The following is a 20803-nucleotide window of genomic DNA, read 5'->3' on the forward strand; positions in this document are numbered from 1 at the left end:
CCGTCCTCATACCCCATCCCGACGTTCGCCTAGCATTAGTAGAGTGTCCGTCCTCATACCCATCCCGACGTTCGCCTAGCATTAGTAGAGTGTCCGTCCTCATACCCCATCCCGACGTTCGCCTAGCATTAGTAGAGTGTCCGTCCTCATACCCCATCCCGACGTTCGCCTAGCATTAGTAGAGTGTCCGTCCTCATACCCCATCCCGACGTTCGCCTAGCATTAGTAGAGTGTCCGTCCTCATACCCCATCCCGACGTTCGCCTAGCATTAGTAGAGTGTCCGTCCTCATACCCCATCCCGACGTTCGCCTAGCATTAGTAGAGTGTCCGTCCTCATACCCCATCCCGACGTTCGCCTAGCATTAGTAGAGTGTCCGTCCTCATACCCCATCCCGACGTTCGCCTAGCATTAGTAGAGTGTCCGTCCTCATACCCCATCCCGACGTTCGCCTAGCATTAGTAGAGTGTCCGTCCTCATACCCCATCCCGACGTTCGCCTAGCATTAGTAGAGTGTCCGTCCTCATACCCCATCCCGACGTTCGCCTAGCATTAGTAGAGTGTCCGTCCTCATACCCCATCCCGACGTTCGCCTAGCATTAGTAGAGTGTCCGTCCTCATACCTCCATCCCGACGTTCGCCTAGCATTAGTAGAGTGTCCGTCCTCATACCCCATCCCGACGTTCGCCTAGCATTAGTAGAGTGTCCGTCCTCATACCCCATCCCGACGTTCGCCTAGCATTAGTAGAGTGTCCGTCCTCATACCCCATCCCGACGTTCGCCTAGCATTAGTAGAGTGTCCGTCCTCATACCCCATCCCGACGTTCGCCTAGCATTAGTAGAGTGTCCGTCCTCATACCCCCATCCCGACGTTCGCCTAGCATTAGTAGAGTGTCCGTCCTCATACCCCATCCCGACGTTCGCCTAGCATTAGTAGAGTGTCCGTCCTTATACCCCATCCCGACGTTCGCCTAGCATTAGTAGAGTGTCCGTCCTCATACCCCATCCCGACGTTCGCCTAGCATTAGTAGAGTGTCCGTCCTCATACCCCATCCCGACGTTCGCCTAGCATTAGTAGAGTGTCCGTCCTCATACCCCATCCCGACGTTCGCCTAGCATTAGTAGAGGTGTCCGTCCTCATACCCCATCCCGACGTTCGCCTAGCATTAGTAGAGTGTCCGTCCTCATACCCCATCCCGACGTTCGCCTAGCATTAGTAGAGTGTCCGTCCTCATACCCCATCCCGACGTTCGCCTAGCATTAGTAGAGTGTCCGTCCTCATACCCCATCCCGACGTTCGCCTGGCATTAGTAGAGTGTCCGTCCTCATACCCCATCCCGACGTTCGCCTAGCATTAGTAGAGTGTCCGTCCTCATACCCCATCCCGACGTTCGCCTAGCATTAGTAGAGTGTCCGTCCTCATACCCCATCCCGACGTTCGCCTAGCATTAGTAGAGTGTCCGTCCTCATACCCCATCCCGACGTTCGCCTAGCATTAGTAGAGTGACCGTCCTCATACCCCATCCCGACGTTCGCCTAGCATTAGTAGAGTGTCCGTCCTCATACCCCATCCCGACGTTCGCCTAGCATTAGTAGAGTGTCCGTCCTCATACCCCATCCCGACGTTCGCCTAGCATTAGTAGAGTGTCCGTCCTCATACCCCATCCGACGTTCGCCTAGCATTAGTGAGTGTCCGTCCCATACCCCCATCGACGTTGCTCATGATGTCTCTCATACCCCATCCCGACGTTCGCCTAGAATTAGTAGAGTGTCCTTCCTCATACCCCATCCCGACGTTCGCCTAGCATTAGTAGAGTGTCCGTCCCCATACCCCATCCCGACGTTCGCCTAGCATTAGTAGAGTGTCCGTCCTCATACCCCATCCCGACGTTCGCCTAGCATTAGTAGAGTGTCCGTCCTCATACCCCATCCCGACGTTCGCCTAGCATTAGTAGAGTGTCCGTCCTCATACTCCATCCCGACTCTTGCCCAGTATCCGAACCCTACCTTCATTCTTCAGCCCGTGTTAGATCCGCTCGCCCCTACTCTGTAAACCCGGCTATGTGTCCTAACTCTACACTAGGTATAGCGCGTGTGAAAAGAAACTTTCGGTTTTCCTTGTATTATCGACTCCTTATATGTATGTTTTGGTTACACTAGGTATGCTCATTATATAATTGGATATACTTTGTCGTCTCGAAATTATTTTTTGGGTATACTATGTCGTCTTGATATTATATAATTGGGTATACTTTGTCGCCTCGATATTATATAATTGGGTATACTTTGTCGTCTCGATATTATATAATTGGGTATACTTTGTCGTCTCGATATTATATAATTGGGTATACTTTGTCGTCTCGATATTATATAATTGGGTATACTTTGTCGTCTCGATATTATATAATTGGGTATACTTTGTCGTCTCGATATTATATAATTGGGTATACTTTGTCGTCTCGATATTATATAATTGGGTATACTTTGTCGTCTCGATATTATATATTGGGTATACTTTGTCGTCTCGATATTATATAATTGGGTATACTTTGTCGTCTCGATATTATATAATTGGGTATACTTTGTCGTCTCGATATTATATAATTGGGTATACTTTGTCGTCTCGATATTATATATTTGGGTATACTTTGTCGTCTCGATATTATATATATACTTTGTCGGATATTATATATTGGGTATACTTTGTCGTCTCGATATTATATAATTGGGTATACTTTGTCGTCTCGATATTATATAATTGGGTATACTTTGTCGTCTCGATATTATATAATTGGGTATACTTTGTCGTCTCGATATTATATAATTGGGTATACTTTGTCGTCTCGATATTATATAATTGGGTATACTTGTCGTCTCGATATTATATAATTGGGTATACTTTGTCGTCTCGATATTATATAATTGGGTATACTTTGTCGTCTCGATATATATAATATATAATTGGGTATACTTTGTCGTCTCGATATTATATAATTGGGTATACTTTGTCGTCTCGATATTATATAATTGGGTATACTTTGTCGTCTCGATATTATATAATTGGGTATACTTTGTCGTCTCGATATTATATATAATTGGGTATACTTTGTCGTCTCGATATTATATAATTGGGTATACTTTGTCGTCTCGATATTATATAATTGGGTATACTTTGTCGTCTCGATATTATATAATTGGTATACTTTGTCGTCTCGATATTATATAATTGGGTATACTTTGTCGTCTCGATATTATATAATTGGGTATACTTTGTCGTCTCGATATTATATAATTGGGTATACTTTGTCGTCTCGATATTATATAATTGGGTATACTTTGTCGTCTCGATATTATATAACTGGGTATACTTTGTCGTCTCGATATTATATAACTGGGTATACTTTGTCGTCTCGATATTATATAACTGGGTATACTTTGTCGTCTCGATATTATATAACTGGGTATACTTTGTCGTCTCGATATTATATAATTGGGTATACTTTGTCGTCGTCTCGATATTATATAACGGGGTATACTTTGTCGTCTCAATATTGTATAATTGGGTATACTTTGTCGTCTCAATATTGTATAATTGGGTATACTTTGTCGTCTCAATATTGTATAATTGGGTATACTTTGTCGTCTCGATATTATATAATTGGGTATACTTTGTCGTCTCGATATTATATAATTGGGTATACTTTGTCGTCTCGATATTATATAATTGGGTATACTTTGTCGTCTCGATATTATATAACTGGGTATACTTTGTCGTCTCGATATTATATAACTGGGTATACTTTGTCGTCTCGATATTATATAATTGGGTATACTTTGTCGTCTCGATATTATATAATTGGGTATACTTTGTCGTCTCGATATTATATAATTGGGTATACTTTGTCGTCTCGATATTATATAATTGGGTATACTTTGTCGTCTCGATATTATATAATTGGGTATACTTTGTCGTCTCGATATTATATAATTGGGTATACTTTGTCGTCTCGATATTATATAATTGGGTATACTTTGTCGTCTCGATATTATATAATTGGGTATACTTTGTCGTCTCATATTTATATGGGTATACTTTGTCGTATATAATTGGGTATACTTTGTCGTCGTCTCGATATTATATAATGGGTATACTTTGTCGTCTCGATATTATATAATGGGTATACTTTGTCGTCTCGATTATAATGGGTATACTTTGTCGTCTCGATATTATATAATGGGTATACTTTGTCGTCTCAATTATATAATGGTATACTTTGTCGTCTGATATTATATAACTGGGTATACTTTGTCGTCTCGATATTATATAATTGGGTATACTTTGTCGTCTCGATATTATATAATTGGGTATACTTTGTCGTCTCGATATTATATAACTGGGTATACTTTGTCGTCTCGATATTATATAACGGGGTATACTTGGTCGTTTCGATATTATATAATGGGGTATACTTTGTCGTCTCTATATTATATAACTGGGTATACTTTGTCGTCTCTATATTATATAACTGGGTATACTTTGTCTTCTTGATGTTATATAACTGGGTATACTTTGTCTTCTTGATGTTATATAACTGGGTATACTTTGTCGTTTCAATATTATATAACTGGGTATACTTTGTCGTCTCTATATTATATAACTGGGTTTACTTTGTCGTCTCTATATATATAACTGGGTATACTTTGTCTTCTTGATGTTATATAACTGGGTATACTTTGTCGTTTCAATATTATATAACTGGGTATACTTTGTCGTCTCAATATTATATAACTGGGTATACTTTGTCGTCTCTATATTATATAACTGGGTATACTTTGTCTTCTTGATGTTATATAACTGGGTATACTTTGTCGTTTCAATATTAATATAACAGGGTATACTTTGTCGTCTCAATATTATATAACTGGGTATACTTTGTCTTCTCGATGTTATATAATTGGGTATACTTTGTCGTCTCTATATTATATAACTGGGTATACTTTGTCTTCTCGATGTTATCACTGTATAAGTATGCTTCATATGCGTTGGTTACACATTATCTGTCAATAAGGCAGCTCTGCCTTTTTGTTTTAAAACCGTTTAACTGTGACTTTGGTCTACAAACAGACAGTTACCATGTAAAAGAAAGAATTAGTTTTAAAAGTGCAGAAAGAGCGTCCGAAGGTTTCGAGCCATTAAAGCGCAGATATAGGGTCAAGAGAACACATCAAGTCAATTACCACATTACTGATATGATAAAACTTGTCAATATAAACAGTCCACCATTGAAACAGTCAGTGTGCATTTTAAAATCAAGCTATAAATAGTCCAGTTGTAGAGTAAACTCCATGTATAGTGTACTTACGCTATTTTCCTCGTTTCCATTTTGCTTAATTGATGTAAATGTCTAAAAGATCAACTATGGTATTTCAGACGACTTAAATCACTTTCAGCGGATATAAAAGTATGTTTGATATATTATGTTGAAAGTTTTGTTCATGTTCCTATTCTGACCTTGACTCATTTGTGACAAAGATGTTTACGACAGCTGTTGTTTATGTAGTAAAGAACTGTTACTCCTGGGGAGCGCATGGATCTATTATCCAGAAAGAAGATCCATATGTTGCCTTAATTTTCTCTATTTCCATCGGATATCGGTGATGTATTATTATGTTTTGTTATATTGGTATTTATCATTCTTGCTCTCTAACATGAGATTCATACATGTATGAATACGTTGGTAGATATTACCTCTGTCTTGTAAAGAAGTTTTCATATTTAAATATCAATGCTATTGACTGATAGTCTTAAAATGTAGCAGTTACAAATATAATTACATGGTCTATAAAAAAGATATTTTAATATATTTATATTTTTCAGTTATTTTTTCGTAATGCAAAAAAAACGAAAGACTTTTTTATTAATTTATTTATTAACAACATTGGTTGTGAAACAGAATTTACCAACTTAGAATATTAAAACTGTAATAACCATTTCTTCATTCTTTCATTATATGATTATATTTCGAAGATTATCAAATATTTTCTTGACGATCATCTTTTTATGAATACATATTTTACATTAATGATATGAAAAAGAACTTATTTACAAATAAAAAGTTGCGTTGATAAATTGTAATAACTTGTGCCTAATCCTTTCAATAATTATCAAAAGAAAGTATGGATATGGTTATATCGAAAAAACACTATGAATTAAAAAATAAAACCGAAATTAACTTCCTTATGTTTTACTTATACAGTAATTTATACCTGAATGATATTATACTGAACAACGTGTCATTTTAGTATTCCACCCAAATTCAAAATAACGTTACATTATTTAATCAGTTTTTTGGACTTAATTCATTTCTTCAATACATGTAACGTTTTAAATTGTTTTTATCAAATCTTTATTAAAAAACAGAATTATTTTGAATAGTCAAGAAACAGTGAAAATGTAACAACAATTTCTGTTCTTTTCTATATTTCTGTGTAAACGACATTTAAATATCAATACATTCTGTCTTCAATGTATTTTAAAACCTTGTTTTATTTTTCTTCATTTGTAGATTGTTTACAATTTTTGTTACGATTTTTCCTTAAAAAAACTAAAAGATAATTCGATGCATGTGTATTTTGACTTTGTATTCTTTTTTAATCGAAACGCTAGTACAATCAGAGATTTTATCTTTCATTTTCGTTTGTTTTAATTCTATGATATATTCCTATCACAATTCTAAATTGACGTATGCAAATATGGAAATGAGTACTAATTCTTTTATATCGCCCAGATAACAAGAGGTATGAATTTACTGCGATATTTTTTATCATTTTTTTCTGATTTGGTTTTAGTTCGCTCACATATTTAGATGCATCAGCGCCATCATACAGTCCACAAAAGCTATTTCAATTTCAAAAAAAATGCAATAACATTTTTTGTTATATGAGTATTATATAAGTTCGTTTCAAGTTTCTTCTCTATTAGGTTTTCATTAATATTTACTTGATCTTGAACAACTTCAAAAGGAAAACAATGTAAAAATAGAACTTTTTAAAAAAATGTTTTCATCTAACAATATCACTACCAATTTTTTCTATATGTTTATAAGAACCTCATATACAGTAATAAATATTATAATAAAACTTCAAGGATTTTATCAGGTTTACACAGTAAACATTAGTATATATATACAGATATTCGTTTATGCAAATTTGGATTACACATGGGGGTTCCTTAGACATTTGCTAAGGACAGACAGAGAGTGATGCATCGCCAAACTTACGACGGGATAGTACACGAATTTATGTCTAAATTAAGTAACAAATATTTATAAAAAAAAACAATAGTCGAGCAAATCTGTAGCACAGGTATTTCTATTTCATTGCGAATCTTGATGAAATGTCTGTGCGGTGTCAATAAAATCATGACCGAATCCTAGAAAGATGAAATACAATTTTTTATGTGACTTCCGTAATTGTGTGAAAATCCTTTTACGTTTCGAAGTAATATATATTTATTTTTTTAGAATAACGATAATTTGTTGATCATCATTTTCAATTTTATTGTAACGAAATAGCTATCAAACGCAACTTACATTGATTAAAAGCTGTGACATACATCCGTTACCTTATCCAAAATTTTTTCAAGAGTTTTATTTCCAAATCATGATAAACTAATTTCAAAATGGGTTGTGCTATATTATGCACACTAACCTTACAACACGAAATTGGTTTTTAGACTCTTTAAGAACATAAGTTTGATGTTTTATTGGCATGTAAAAATGGATTCTTTATGGTCCATTTTATAGCGAAGCTCGTTTATATCCCTATAATTAGGAATGCAATACTCCTAAATAAGTTAACAAAATACTTTTTTTAATTGGTATCGTTACTCTTGCTAATTCGACATGCAAAATATATATGTAAGTATTTAGTTAACACAGATGATTGCAATCACGGCCGGCGTTGTCAGGGTGGAATTGGCAGTCTTTCAAAGCCTTACCTAACAAAGGGCATGGATGTCGTAGATGGTCCGTTATATATGTGTTATTACAGGTACCTTACCCTCCTAATGGCCAGGTAATTCTTAACTTGGTTTTATGTCTAACACTTGAGGGAAATAAATGGAAGATTCGTTCTCGTAATAGAGGATATCGTAGCTTGCTATGCTCTTCCCATGCAGATAAGCTTTAACGAAAATGGGTAATTATTGTTAAAATTAATGCGTTTTATCCTGAGTAATTTAAATGTGCACATAAACTTGATAGTTATTAGCTAACTAGGTAGCGACCACACATGATGGTTCACAAGTTGCCGTAAAGTATATATGGTTTGGGAAAGAGAGGTATCATACACTACATGGCGCAATAACTCTTACACTCACAATTTGCTAATAACCTTAGTGATAGAATGAATTAAATTATCTTAAAAATTATCCTTTCAAAAGCACTTAACGTTTACAAGCTAAACAAGATATTTTCGAAAAGTATTGTAACTAAACTAAGAATTATGTACTTTTTGTAAATGATTCACTTGTCTATATCTAAAAATCCTTGATGTTATATCGTGATGTTTTCATAAACCGTAATTACATGATAACCATGAAGTATCAAGTTTCAAAATTAAATAAGCATAAAATCCCACTAATGTTCTAAATTCAGAAATAGGGATGTTGCGAAGTCCGCTGCTTTTAAATCACGTTTTTTTCACTTTTATATTATTTATTGTTCTGACATTTACATACTTAAATACAACGTTGTGGGAGAGGAGATATTTTCCTGCATCCTTCTGAAATCATTTTTCACATGTTTTAAATTGCACGCCACGCGTATGCGTTTATCAATATTAGTGATTGTGATTAAGGCAATGATATTTGCATAACTCTTGGTACAGAAGCATTTGAGATCAGATATCCATTTATGTTGTTAAAAAGGTTCCAAATTGATGTCCCTTAATCAACAGGATGCTGATGGTAGAACTGCAGGTGTAAATACTTCCACTCCTTCAAAGACATAGACTGTAGTTACGCTTCTAGAACAATGTATCATAAATGTGTATTTTGATTAAAGTCAACATTGAGAACAGTTAACATCAATTATTAACTATAAAGCAACCTTTGTTTATAGTTTTGCTACAAATACCAATCAGTTTTTGATGTAGTGAAGTTCTCAAGTAAAGAGGAATTTTATGTTCTATTGAAATACACAAAACGAATACATAGCATTTCTTAGATTGTAAATGTGTTACTAGCATGTAGTGTCAATTATAGTTGAGTTTTGTTATGTTTTAAAAACACCAAACCACATGCTGAACATTCCCGTTATACACCAGCTGTGAGACCCAACCAGGCGAATCGTATAAGTCCAATTATCAATACAAAAACAAAAGTATACATCTAATAAAATAGTGTAAGCTAACAGGGGTAGGATAATAGAGCACAATTCTTGAAAGCATTCTAGCAAAAGTGTGAAAAAATTGTATAACAATGTACTCCATTACAAATGATGTTATTTATTTATAAAAGGATTATCAAAATTTGTAACTATGTTGATAAAACTTGATGGCTTGTTGATAGATACTATGTGTAAAGTCACACAAACACTTCAGTAACATGACGTAACATGAGTAAGCACAAATTAAAATGTGCTATACAGATTAAAAAATATGTAATTCTTAAAATGGTAAAAAAGTTTAATAAATACAGTTTAAAATTTACGTTTTGCATACAAAAGTATTTTTAAACTTTGTTTTATCAGGCACGCCATTGACACGATCCTGATGTTGTAAATACGATTTCAAGGATTAATCAGAACACAAATATTAGATAAATATGTTTTGATATCATTGAAGTCATAACAGTCAAGGAAATTCAAGGAAATAGTATTACAATCTCAGCAATTAGTTTATTTGCAACTATATCTATTTGAAACTATAGCAATACATAACTTTGCCAAAATAACTTCTTGTTCTCTAATTGGTATTGTGAAATTAATGAACCGCTAAATACTGCAATTAAAAATACAACCAAATTGTAGTGTTTAAATATGTGTTTTTATATTGTCATTTGTATTTTACAGTATTGGAATGGGACAGGACATACATGTAACTATGCGTAATATATCGTGCTGAATTATACATTTGCAATATCATTTTGGTATTATTGAAACAAATTGTGTGAACTGTTAAATATAAAATAAGAAGCTTTAATAGAGCCACCAGTATGGTTTCAACTGTAAACATAACCTTTAAGCGAGACATCTTAGGTAAAGCTATAATTGCACGGTCGCCATTATTGTCCGATAAAAGGTTATGTCAGAAGCCTCCACCATGAATGAAGAGTTCTCCACTGACACGGAAGGTGTCGCTGCACTGTTACTTCCGGCATGAGCAAATGCCTGAAATTCTCACACAGGAAATTTCCAATTTTCACCTATTTAGAATGTATCAATTCCTCTGGTGAATGAGTCAATTTTACAGTCTATGTACTTTTACATAGGACGATAATGAAAGTAACTAAGCATTGAGAGGACTCGTTCAGTGAGGCGGTTAACGTGAGATTGCGGAAGCACATGGAAGTGATAAACTGGATTTAATCTTCAGCTCAAATCAAGGTCATTCTGCTTACAAGTAAATAAATAGATCACGGACGTTTATACAGGCTAACAGAGATAATCTCACAATCTGTTTATAGCTCTTTCGTTGTGTTTTAGACACCACTAGAATCCAAATTAGTTTTGGAAATTTATTCCCGTTGGGATCTAATATTTCTAGAAATATTTGAAATACATTTTCTTTATTAAAATTAATCTAGTTATTTATTTACGTTTTTTACGATTTACTATTTCTTTTTATGAATTTGGATGAGCAGAATAAGCATTGAAAAACGATAAAATGGTAAGGCAATATAAACAAGAAAGAATGTTATATGTATGTGTGGGACATAAAAATACTTTGAAATATCGTCAACACGGAACAATTAGCTTTGGGTATATTACATTAATTATATTCATAAAATGGTCCTATTAGTAGAAAGTAAATAAATCTAAATTGCAATCATTGATAATAAGGCACGAGTTTAATTTTTCAATTTTAAGACGATATAGAGAATGAAATATAAAATGATTTCCAATCTATTAAATCAGATATCTATTTAACTAATTTTATCAAAAATGCTGGGCTATTACAGATTAATTTATAATCCTTGTCCAGTTTAAAAATCGCTCATAATGAAATGCTCCTGTCACTTATAATCTGATTATTATAATATTCGATTTCATGTACATTTCATACGGACGAATCCAGAAGAGTTGTTCAAATGTTTTTCACCACGAAAAGTTACCAACATTTTGAGAATTACAATTCTTACACTACATAAGTTTTTAACTTCGAAATAACTTTGATCAAAAATCATGATATTTCCTTTTATAAGGCACCAAACAGTTTTGTTCGTTATTTTGAATGATTTTTACGGCTTAATTCATCAAACCTGATGGTTTTCGATAGATTGCTGAAGATTAAATAACATGTCAAAATGTTCGCCTAGTTATGGTATATAGAATCCTAAATACAAGGAAGTGAATTTGTTATGAATGTTTTATTCTGCTACAGTAATGTACACGATATGCTATCGACTAACAAGAATCCTGACACTTTCCATATTCCAAAACAGCCAAATGATGCTGATTGCAGAGACTATTCCTCTATCTTATTCACATCCAATAAACTTAACCTTTCACATTCAGACTAGGACGAGTAAGTGCTCACCTCCTTACAGATAATCTGCCTACATACCGAACTTCATGTGCCCTCGCCTCCTCACAGAATGTCATTCCTACCACGTGTTCTTCATCACTACATCACTATTTAAGCTCTAAAAAACACTATGAATAACGCATATTATCATATTTTTGAAGACTTAGCCCGTAAAATCAAAAGTCAAACTCGGTTTTAACAAAAACAATGATTAGGACGTTAAATAAAATAGACTTGAAAATCAGTAAATGGAGAGTGGAACCAAGTGTTCATGAAGAGTAAGCGTTGTCAATTTCATTCATATAATCTGTCTTCTAAACTAAGGACAATTATGACAATTCATAATTTGTAGGCGACATTGGAACAATATGAACACAGATTCAGAAGAAAAAAGACAATCGAATGGAGGAATCCCTTTCAGGGGTTTATGAATATGAAGGAAATGATCAATCAAGGAAACCTTATGCATATTTTTAAAAAGTGGGTTTCGTTTAAAACGTACATAAATTTTGAAAATCTTGGCTTCCAACAAATCACTTGTAAAAAAAAAATATCAAAATTAACAATAAACATCATCTAGGGATACCAATTAGATATATCTAGATATTTCACTGTAACAATAACAGGATATCGACTAATGAAACTTATAATTTGAAACCCATTACCTTCGGATTTTCCACGATATTAAATACGCAAATGAGAACGCATCATCTTATCATTTTTATGATATATTTTGTTTATATGATTCATTGGCCCATCTTTTACTATGTTAATTACCCAATATTACAGTTTTGCAATATAATAATACTCAAATGACAATATTACGCATTGTTTTACTTTTTGCATTGCTGAATTACTAAAGACAAAAACAATAATATACAATACAATAATCATTATCTACACCACTGTTTCCATGTAACAACTGTTTCGTCATCTGTAAGACGCCTGATATTAATCAGTCATATTAAACTATCCGTACATTGTAGCGTTTCTAATGAATTAAGACGCCTCACAAACGCCTGTTGAGAACATATCCTTGTCTTTAGTGAATTAGCCTATTCCTCGTCTTGACTATTGTGGTCTTATTGACGTGAAAATCACTATATTTTTCCAGGGATCGCTAATTAACTTTGGCATTATGGAGACTACTTCTAGACACCAATTGTGCACGTACGAGAGTCGGGTTTTCTTTAAGCTAGTAAAAAGATAAACTACATTCGTCGTATATTCGTTGAGGAAGCGTCTGGCACATGTCGCGGTGTTACAGTACCATGGTGGATGCTCAACCGTATATACAAACGTTGAAAATCGGCCCAGTTATTCTCTGAGTCATTTGCAATAAACTGTTTGCTTGTTGAAACAAGCTTTCACCACTTAAACATCATACGCATATAAACATGTCTGCTTGTGACGGGCGCCATGATTAAAGGTAAATCGATCCGCGCCTTGACGGATGAGAATACAGTTTATTAAGTATGAGAGCATTATATGCCCACAGCTGTTGGCCGTTATAATATAAAATGTAAATGTTGCTATGTTTTTGTCTTATAAATTTTAGGAGATCTCCGGCATGTCAAACGTCAATCAAGACAAAAACGCAATGATTTACGGAGTTTAAACTAGGATTATTATCAAATGTCTTAGAAGCGAACGGCTGTTTGTATATCGCAAAAATGAATGAATGCATTATGTATGTAGTTGATAAATCGCAGTGGTAAACAAATAGTATTTCTAAACTAGGTTTCCGACATTGGAGCAGACTTCAACAGGTGAAGGCTCTAAGACGACTCGAGAAAGCTCTTCAGTGTTAGTGAAGGTAGACCGGGACATGCATTTTACACAAGTGCAAATTATCTTTCAAAAGGCCACTTTGTATGTTATGTCTTAAAATCAGATATTACAGCAACCTCTCCCATTGACGTTACAAGGGCAGTAGTAAATATCCTGTAGGCAGTCTACGTGTGGTCTGTTACTAATATATTTCTATCTCATTCGCATTGAAAACAATTAAAAAAAACCAATAGCATTATGCAATTGCTCTATCGGCATATACAAACCTACATTTTGACGATATTTTTAGATCTTTAGATCATGACAGACTTCACGACATAAATTCGAACAGATTATTCTTTTGTTTTTTCGAATAGGATAGATGTTATCAATTAACTGACAATTTATGATGTCAAGGAATTAAGCGGAAAAAACAAAGAAAAATTTTATATTGATAAAATATAATGATTAAGGCAAATGAAAGTAAACCCAGAATCGATTTTGTTAAATAAAGTTTTTATGCGGCTTTGGAATCCCAACAACTGATACACGATATCCTAAATAGGTAAATAGGTTCATCGTTAATCACCATGGTAATGGGTAAATAAAACAAACTGCCAGTTAGCGGTTTAGAGTACTTCCCATTTAATGTTATCAATTAGTATTTGGTACTTGGGCTGAAAACGTAAAGTCCATTTATGATTTTGAATCCAATTTCCGGCTAATTTGTTTCATAAACTTAAACCGCGGTATTACATCTATTTTGAACTTAAACTCCGAGTCCCAGTAGAGATGATAATAAATGGTTACTTATTCCTCATACAAAGACCAATGTATTTTAAATACGGCGTGTTTAGATATATCTTTTAGCGTGCTATTGAGTGGGTTGAAAGATGCATGGGATGCTGTACAGATGGTTTAATTAGATATCAATATCCTCAGTGGTAACGAGGTCACATGACCATTCACTGACTAACCAGCGTGGCTGTATGTATTAAGGAGTATATAGGGGATGCGATGTGTAACGGCTCAATTCAATTTCTGATTGGCTGCTTACTTTTAAAAGTTGTCTGAATCTCTAGATAAGAAGTGACAACCCTACACACACAAACAGCCAAATCCAAATGTCTATCAACTCTTGAAAAGGCACTTAGTGGATGATGAAAGCTTCAAAGTTGAATAGACACAATTTTAAAAGATTAAAAAATATCTGACAAATGCATTAAATTATCATTGCAAACTGCACGCAGCCTTTTCTAAGGCGTACACAGCAGCAATTTAACAGTATCTACGGCCGGTACACTTAACGGGAATACTCTAGATCAATGATAATTAGCACATTTAAGCAATTCATAAATGTCGGACAAAATCATCGCAATATCAGGAAATGTTCGTCTTTTTGCAGCATTCAAATAGGTTTTTCGGACCAAGTTACCACACGCACCACCCCATTAAAGGGACTTTGCCGAATGAACTGTTCATTAAAAGTGATCGAACTTCGTTTAAAGACAATCCGTAGTATCCTAGAATCAGTAATGGGTAACAGTACGGTCGAAGCCAGGTTGTAAACATCCTCCCGGCGTCGCCATAGTGATCCCAAACCATACATTACTAGCTGCTTAGATATTTTCATGTTTCAAAATTTCCAATCAATCTTTAAATATTGGCAATGTGTTTTATCGCTAGACATGATGTGTGGCGCCACGTAGCTTAATTACGGCCTTATAAGGAGATTACTTGACGTTTCGAGGTGAAGAAATCAATTCATTCTTATTTCAGCGTTCTGGTGTGATTGAAGACTTGCCACCAAAATGACATTTTTCATTGCTTCTTTTTGGTGCGAAATAAAATTTAATTTAAAGTCAATGTTTACTAACATCTAAAAAAATTTTTTTTTTTTTTAAAAGACAGATGACATAGCTTTAAACCAAAAGGAGTTTTGAAAACAAAATAGTTGTTGAATAATAATCACATTTATTTAATGCAGAATTCTGCTTTGTTTCTTTCCCTGATGTATTTGCACACTATGAGAAGGTTGATTTGAAATCAAATACTTTTCTTCTTCAATAGTTTTCCAGATGTCTATACCCTGTACGGGGGAGGATGATGGAACAGCGTCCCTAACATTAGGCCTTCAAATTTTTAACAAACACGGTCAGCCAATCAGAGGGTCACCTATGCAATTCAAACTGAAAAAGACATGTTCAGCGTTTGGTATGTATTTTTATCTTTTGAAATATATCTATCTTAATATAGTAATAAAATAATAATTGTTCCATCTATGGATTAAAAAAATATTTCAGAAATGCTTGTTTTGCTTATAATCGTCAGCACAAATCCCATACCAGGCTGTACGTACTAATCTGTTCATAAGACGTTCAACTTCGGCGATCATCAAACTCTGTATTTCGCATATAATTTATACACTGAACTATATTGTCATATACGAGCCATATCCACTAGACTTCCCTTTACTTATGATGAAGGGATTTTTTTCTGTCAATATTTATATCTATATTAAAGCTTTTGTTTTAAAAATAAAACATTTTTATGATTGTTTTCGTTTACTTTTCCATAGTTTCATCCCAACTTTGCCCATTCGAATGTTTAAATGGAGGTCGTTGTAGTCAGTTTGGCCACTGCGAGTGTGCGCAAGGCTACCACGGGCTAAAGTGTGAAAGAAGTAAGTACATAAACAGACCATTTATAGCCACTAGCTAAAGTGTGAAACAAGTTAGGTTATCAAACAGTCCGGTTATAACCACTTATTTAAAACACACTCATCAAAAATATAATTAAGTATCCAGATACTTAATACGACGTTTTATATCACTGAGAGATCTGTAAAGAGATCTACGTACACCTTTACGTTTACCTTTCATCATTGTTAAGACATCTTGTATTGTTTCATCTTTCCTGTTGTTGCTAATATTTATTCTGAAATCTTGAAAGTAAATGATATATTATTGTTTGACTAAGATGTTCTTTCTTTTTATGGTTCGTTATTAATCTTGAACGTAAACAAAATTTGCGCTATATTCCCATTGTGATGTTTGATTACAGCGATGTGTCAGAATGGCTGTGACAATAACGGCACCTGTATGTCCGAGGATGTATGTATTTGTCCAGATGGTTTCTCAGGCAAACGTTGTGAAAGAGGTGAGTTTCTGATTTCTAACGAAAAACTATACATTAAACTTCTCAGATTAGTATCTGCAAAGTGTTAATAAATCTCATCATATTATCAATAATACTCATTTTCTTCTTTTTTTTCGATAAGAGTTTTTAACATTGAATTTTCATAGTGTAATATATAATTTGAAATGCTGTGTATCTTTGCATTCTGTCCACGTTCCATATCTTACCAAAGTTCTTCATCACCATCTATAACCATTGAAATATTTAGACTACTCTTGTATCGTCTTCTCATCAACATCACCTGCTATATACCATTTTTTAAGAAACTCTATATAAATCCTTAATAAATATATAAGAAACACAATTTAACAAAGCATGACAATTTATTGACTCGCGCCCTATCCGGGCTTCGAACTCAAAATCTACGGCACCCAATCGCCTAGCCAAACATAGCTGCGCCTTCTACCACTTCGCCACATCCACGTCCCCTATATAAATATTTGATATTTATATTTATTTTTGATGTTTGTATTTGTATCTAGATATTATAGCCTTTGACTAAAATATTCACTCTTTCATTTTTTTCATACTTTTATCTGCTGTAGCTTTGTGTAAACAACCCTGCCAGAACGGTGGACGCTGTATACAAGAAGATGTGTGTTGGTGTACAAGTGGATTCTATGGAGAGGCTTGTAGATTCAGTAAGATACAATTTATTTCATTCTTAGATACGTGTTGATAACATTACCTGGACATATACATCGAATCTGGTCTTTTTTTTAATTTTACGAACTACGAACTAGATAAATGCACACATACTTTCAATTTCAATAGGGAAAATAGAAAACTGCTCTTCGTACATTTCGAGACAAAGTAATGAAATAGAGATTGATTGTGTGTTTATTAAACGTTAGTTGCTTCCTAACATAGAGGCATTCGTAGAGTAGAATGACATGTTTATTGTATATAAACGGAATAAAACTATAAGATAGATGAAGCTCGCTATTTAGTGCTTGGTACATAAATGAACCGTTTGATTTTAGCACAGACTAATTAGATATGTATGTGCCTATTAGTGACGATATGGTTATGTGTAGTGTATACGGCTGTAGGTTGGACAATAATGAATGAATGGTGTTACATGTTACCACATCAATTACATACATGGGATCAGTTATAACAGACATTCTTTAGGAGAGTTTCTGTAACTATTGGTCCATGTGACCTTGTATGTGCGCTCTTCACCACCAATAGACTACACCCTGAGAATGCGTTTATTTCAGGGCTTAATTTATCATTTTACAGTCTTATTTTTATATATAGTTAGTGTATTAATACGTAAATCAACAGACTAGGAAAACACTCTAAACATAGGTCCTGACGTATCGTCAATTTACATCACGTGCTTGAATGCCTTGGTAAGCGTGATTTGTATCGATTTCAAACACCTGCTCACATTATCATAGTCACGTGATCAACAAACGTGGAGCAATGTTGATGACAGGAGTAACGTCGACATTTTGATATCTTGGGTGCATGTCTTAACAATCTACATACGATGTTCTTCTGTGTCATTGCTAATCGAATGTGTCGTTATTTATCATTAATGTCGACATAACTTTACTCGACATAACAAAAATGTATTCTCTTTCAGATAGAAATCTGTTGATGTGCACATTTCGTAACAAGTTTGCTTTATTTTATCTGTTTTTATTTGACCAAATAAACCCAAAAAAATGAAAATCCTAATAGGCAAAAATGCTAGCATATGAGATCTTGCACTAATTCGCATGTGTACAAAGGGTCAAAGGTGAACAAGAAAGGGAATGTGCTTCCACGTATTAATACACCAGGTTTTGAGCCATTTATTATATAATACCACAAATTGAAGATCACTGTTCTTGGATTAAAGCATAAATATGCTTCAGCTGTTTAATCTATGACAGATACCAAGCAGAACAAGTTTTCATACACCCACAGGAATTTGAAAAGCACCCTGTGGAATCTTAAGTATGCTATCACCGAAGTTTTACTTGTTTAGGAAAAAATCAAGAAAAAGTGTATATTAAAGATAACAATCTATGTTACTTGCTAAACAAAACCACTACATAGACGAAAGGGTGGCCACGTTTCAAAGAAAGTATAGCATGCATACTTAAACGACCTTTGTATAGTTTTAATTCACGTGCTAAAAGTACGTCAAAGTAGGAATGGAACTATCATCTATATAAAATATCGGATAGTAAAAGCGTTTTATCAAAAGTCTTTAGTTTATATCACAAATACACAACCTTATATTAAATAGCAAACACGATAATCGAGCCTTTGGTTTATATCACAAATTCCAAACATCATATTATATAGCTAACACGATATTCGTTGCGATGTTGTTGATAGCGAAATATCACTATAAATACAAAACGGCTATTATCCATGCCATAATCTGCACTGCACTACATAACTCTTAATTCTACAGTGATGATACAATACACTTTTCAGTGACCATTGGTTAGTGAGTAATCTGTATTCGATACCTGCTCTGATATTGATAAGGAACCGTTGACTTTATCTTCACATTAGACGGTACTAGGATCTAGAGTGCTTACATGAGGCGGTGTTTATTGCACCAGTTTACGGCTCTGATTTTGTTTACGGCCTCGATTACGACTTTGGTTTAGTTTACGACCCTGAAACATATGTCGTACCTTTGAATTAATAAAATGTTTCACACAGTTCCAACCCTAACTGATTCAATTCATATGATGATGCCTTTGTTTTGTATTCCATGTGTTTGAATAAAAATATGAACAAATTGTAGAGGGTGGCATTGGTTTGGCTATAAACATGCAGGGCGTCATTTACTAGATAAATCTTAAAGTTTCCTGTCAGGATTTATTGCTGTGTTATTTACACCAGTTGTGATTTTTGATCGATTATAGAAATTCTATTCAAATTAATTTAGATTACGTTATCACTAATACAAGTATCTACTATTCTCCTTGTTCTCTTAGAGACTCAATACGTTTCCTAATCAACAAAAAGGTTCTTTAAAAACATAACATAAGGAATTTCAATAACACGTATACCATCAGAATATTTATTTTGTAGCATGAGACGAAGCTACAACAACAAACAAATGCTATATTTCCCTATTTAAGTCTATGTTAACAATAAAGGTGTTTTTGCTATTTTGGTTTTTGCTACGTGGCGCAGTGATAAGTCAACTTACGTGCGTAATTAGACGACGGCAGCAAAGTTAAATTTATATTCAATTTATTTTAATTTTACATTCCCATTTTAAAAATTAAAAGTCGTTTCGGAAAGGAAGTGGGCCTTTAACGAATTAGGCAAATCGTTTAACTTGATGAATATTTTCAAAATTGTGTCTGAATTAGTTTTTTAAATACCATTCCTGTCATTTTCTTGCATATTACATATGAAGCTTTTGTGACGCGTGGTGCTAGTACTAAATGTTTGTAAAAAGGGTATGTGTGTTGTTTTCTGTTTCCTGTGACTAGGTACTTCTATGTACGGTGTGACCCCGATATGCATGCCACCACAGCTGTCAATCTTATCTAATTCTAACTTTACTTTACTTCCTAGATTTGATTACAATTAACCAGCATTGAGAAATCTGCTAAAACAGTCTGCCTTCTTCTCCAGAATACTACATAACAAATAACAGCATTTGTTTTCAAAATAACTCTCAATTTAGCACGGAAACGTTGGTAACCATCTAAAAAGATTTTTAGTTTAAATTTTGTTTCAATCTAATTATTGTAAACCTAAACTAAAATAACTTCTTGGTACTAACTATAGAGCTAAAAGTACTAAAACAGACTTTCGTGTTGCAGGCAAATGTAAACCCCAATGTGAAAATGGTGGCGTGTGTATTGGGGCTAACGAGTGTCAGTGTCCGGCAGCGTTTAAGGGTGATTTGTGTGAAAAACGTGAGTCCCCTAAACTCTTTACTGGCGTCGTTCATACCGTGCAATAACCATTAATACCAACAGTTAGAGTTGTGGCGATGATTAAGGTGGTGGTCTACGTGGTCAATTACTTTATGATATTTAAATACTCCTTCGTTAGATTTATAAATCAACTCACATATTTTGTTACTTTCAGAGAGCTTTTTGTGCTTTAGCTTT

At 34.3% G+C, this 20803-nt stretch overlaps 1 protein-coding gene across 2 annotated transcripts in view; it reads left to right on the forward strand.

The window, feature by feature from the left end:
• LOC138304688 (wnt inhibitory factor 1-like) overlaps positions 1–20803 on the forward strand; it is a 65180-nt gene that overhangs the window by 38344 nt on the left and 6033 nt on the right. The window contains exons 4-8 of one of the 2 annotated variants that reach the window (XM_069244893.1): positions 15588–15731; positions 16096–16200; positions 16581–16676; positions 17261–17356; positions 20510–20605. In XM_069244893.1, the coding sequence (XP_069100994.1) occupies positions 15588–15731; positions 16096–16200; positions 16581–16676; positions 17261–17356; positions 20510–20605 (537 nt within the window). The remainder of the gene's footprint in view (positions 1–15587; positions 15732–16095; positions 16201–16580; positions 16677–17260; positions 17357–20509; positions 20606–20803) is intronic. The other variant, XM_069244894.1, reaches the window with a different exon arrangement.

The sequence above is a fragment of the Argopecten irradians genome, chromosome 12 (genome assembly GCF_041381155.1).
Source record: "Argopecten irradians isolate NY chromosome 12, Ai_NY, whole genome shotgun sequence".
Lineage (NCBI taxonomy): Eukaryota > Metazoa > Mollusca > Bivalvia > Pectinida > Pectinidae > Argopecten > Argopecten irradians.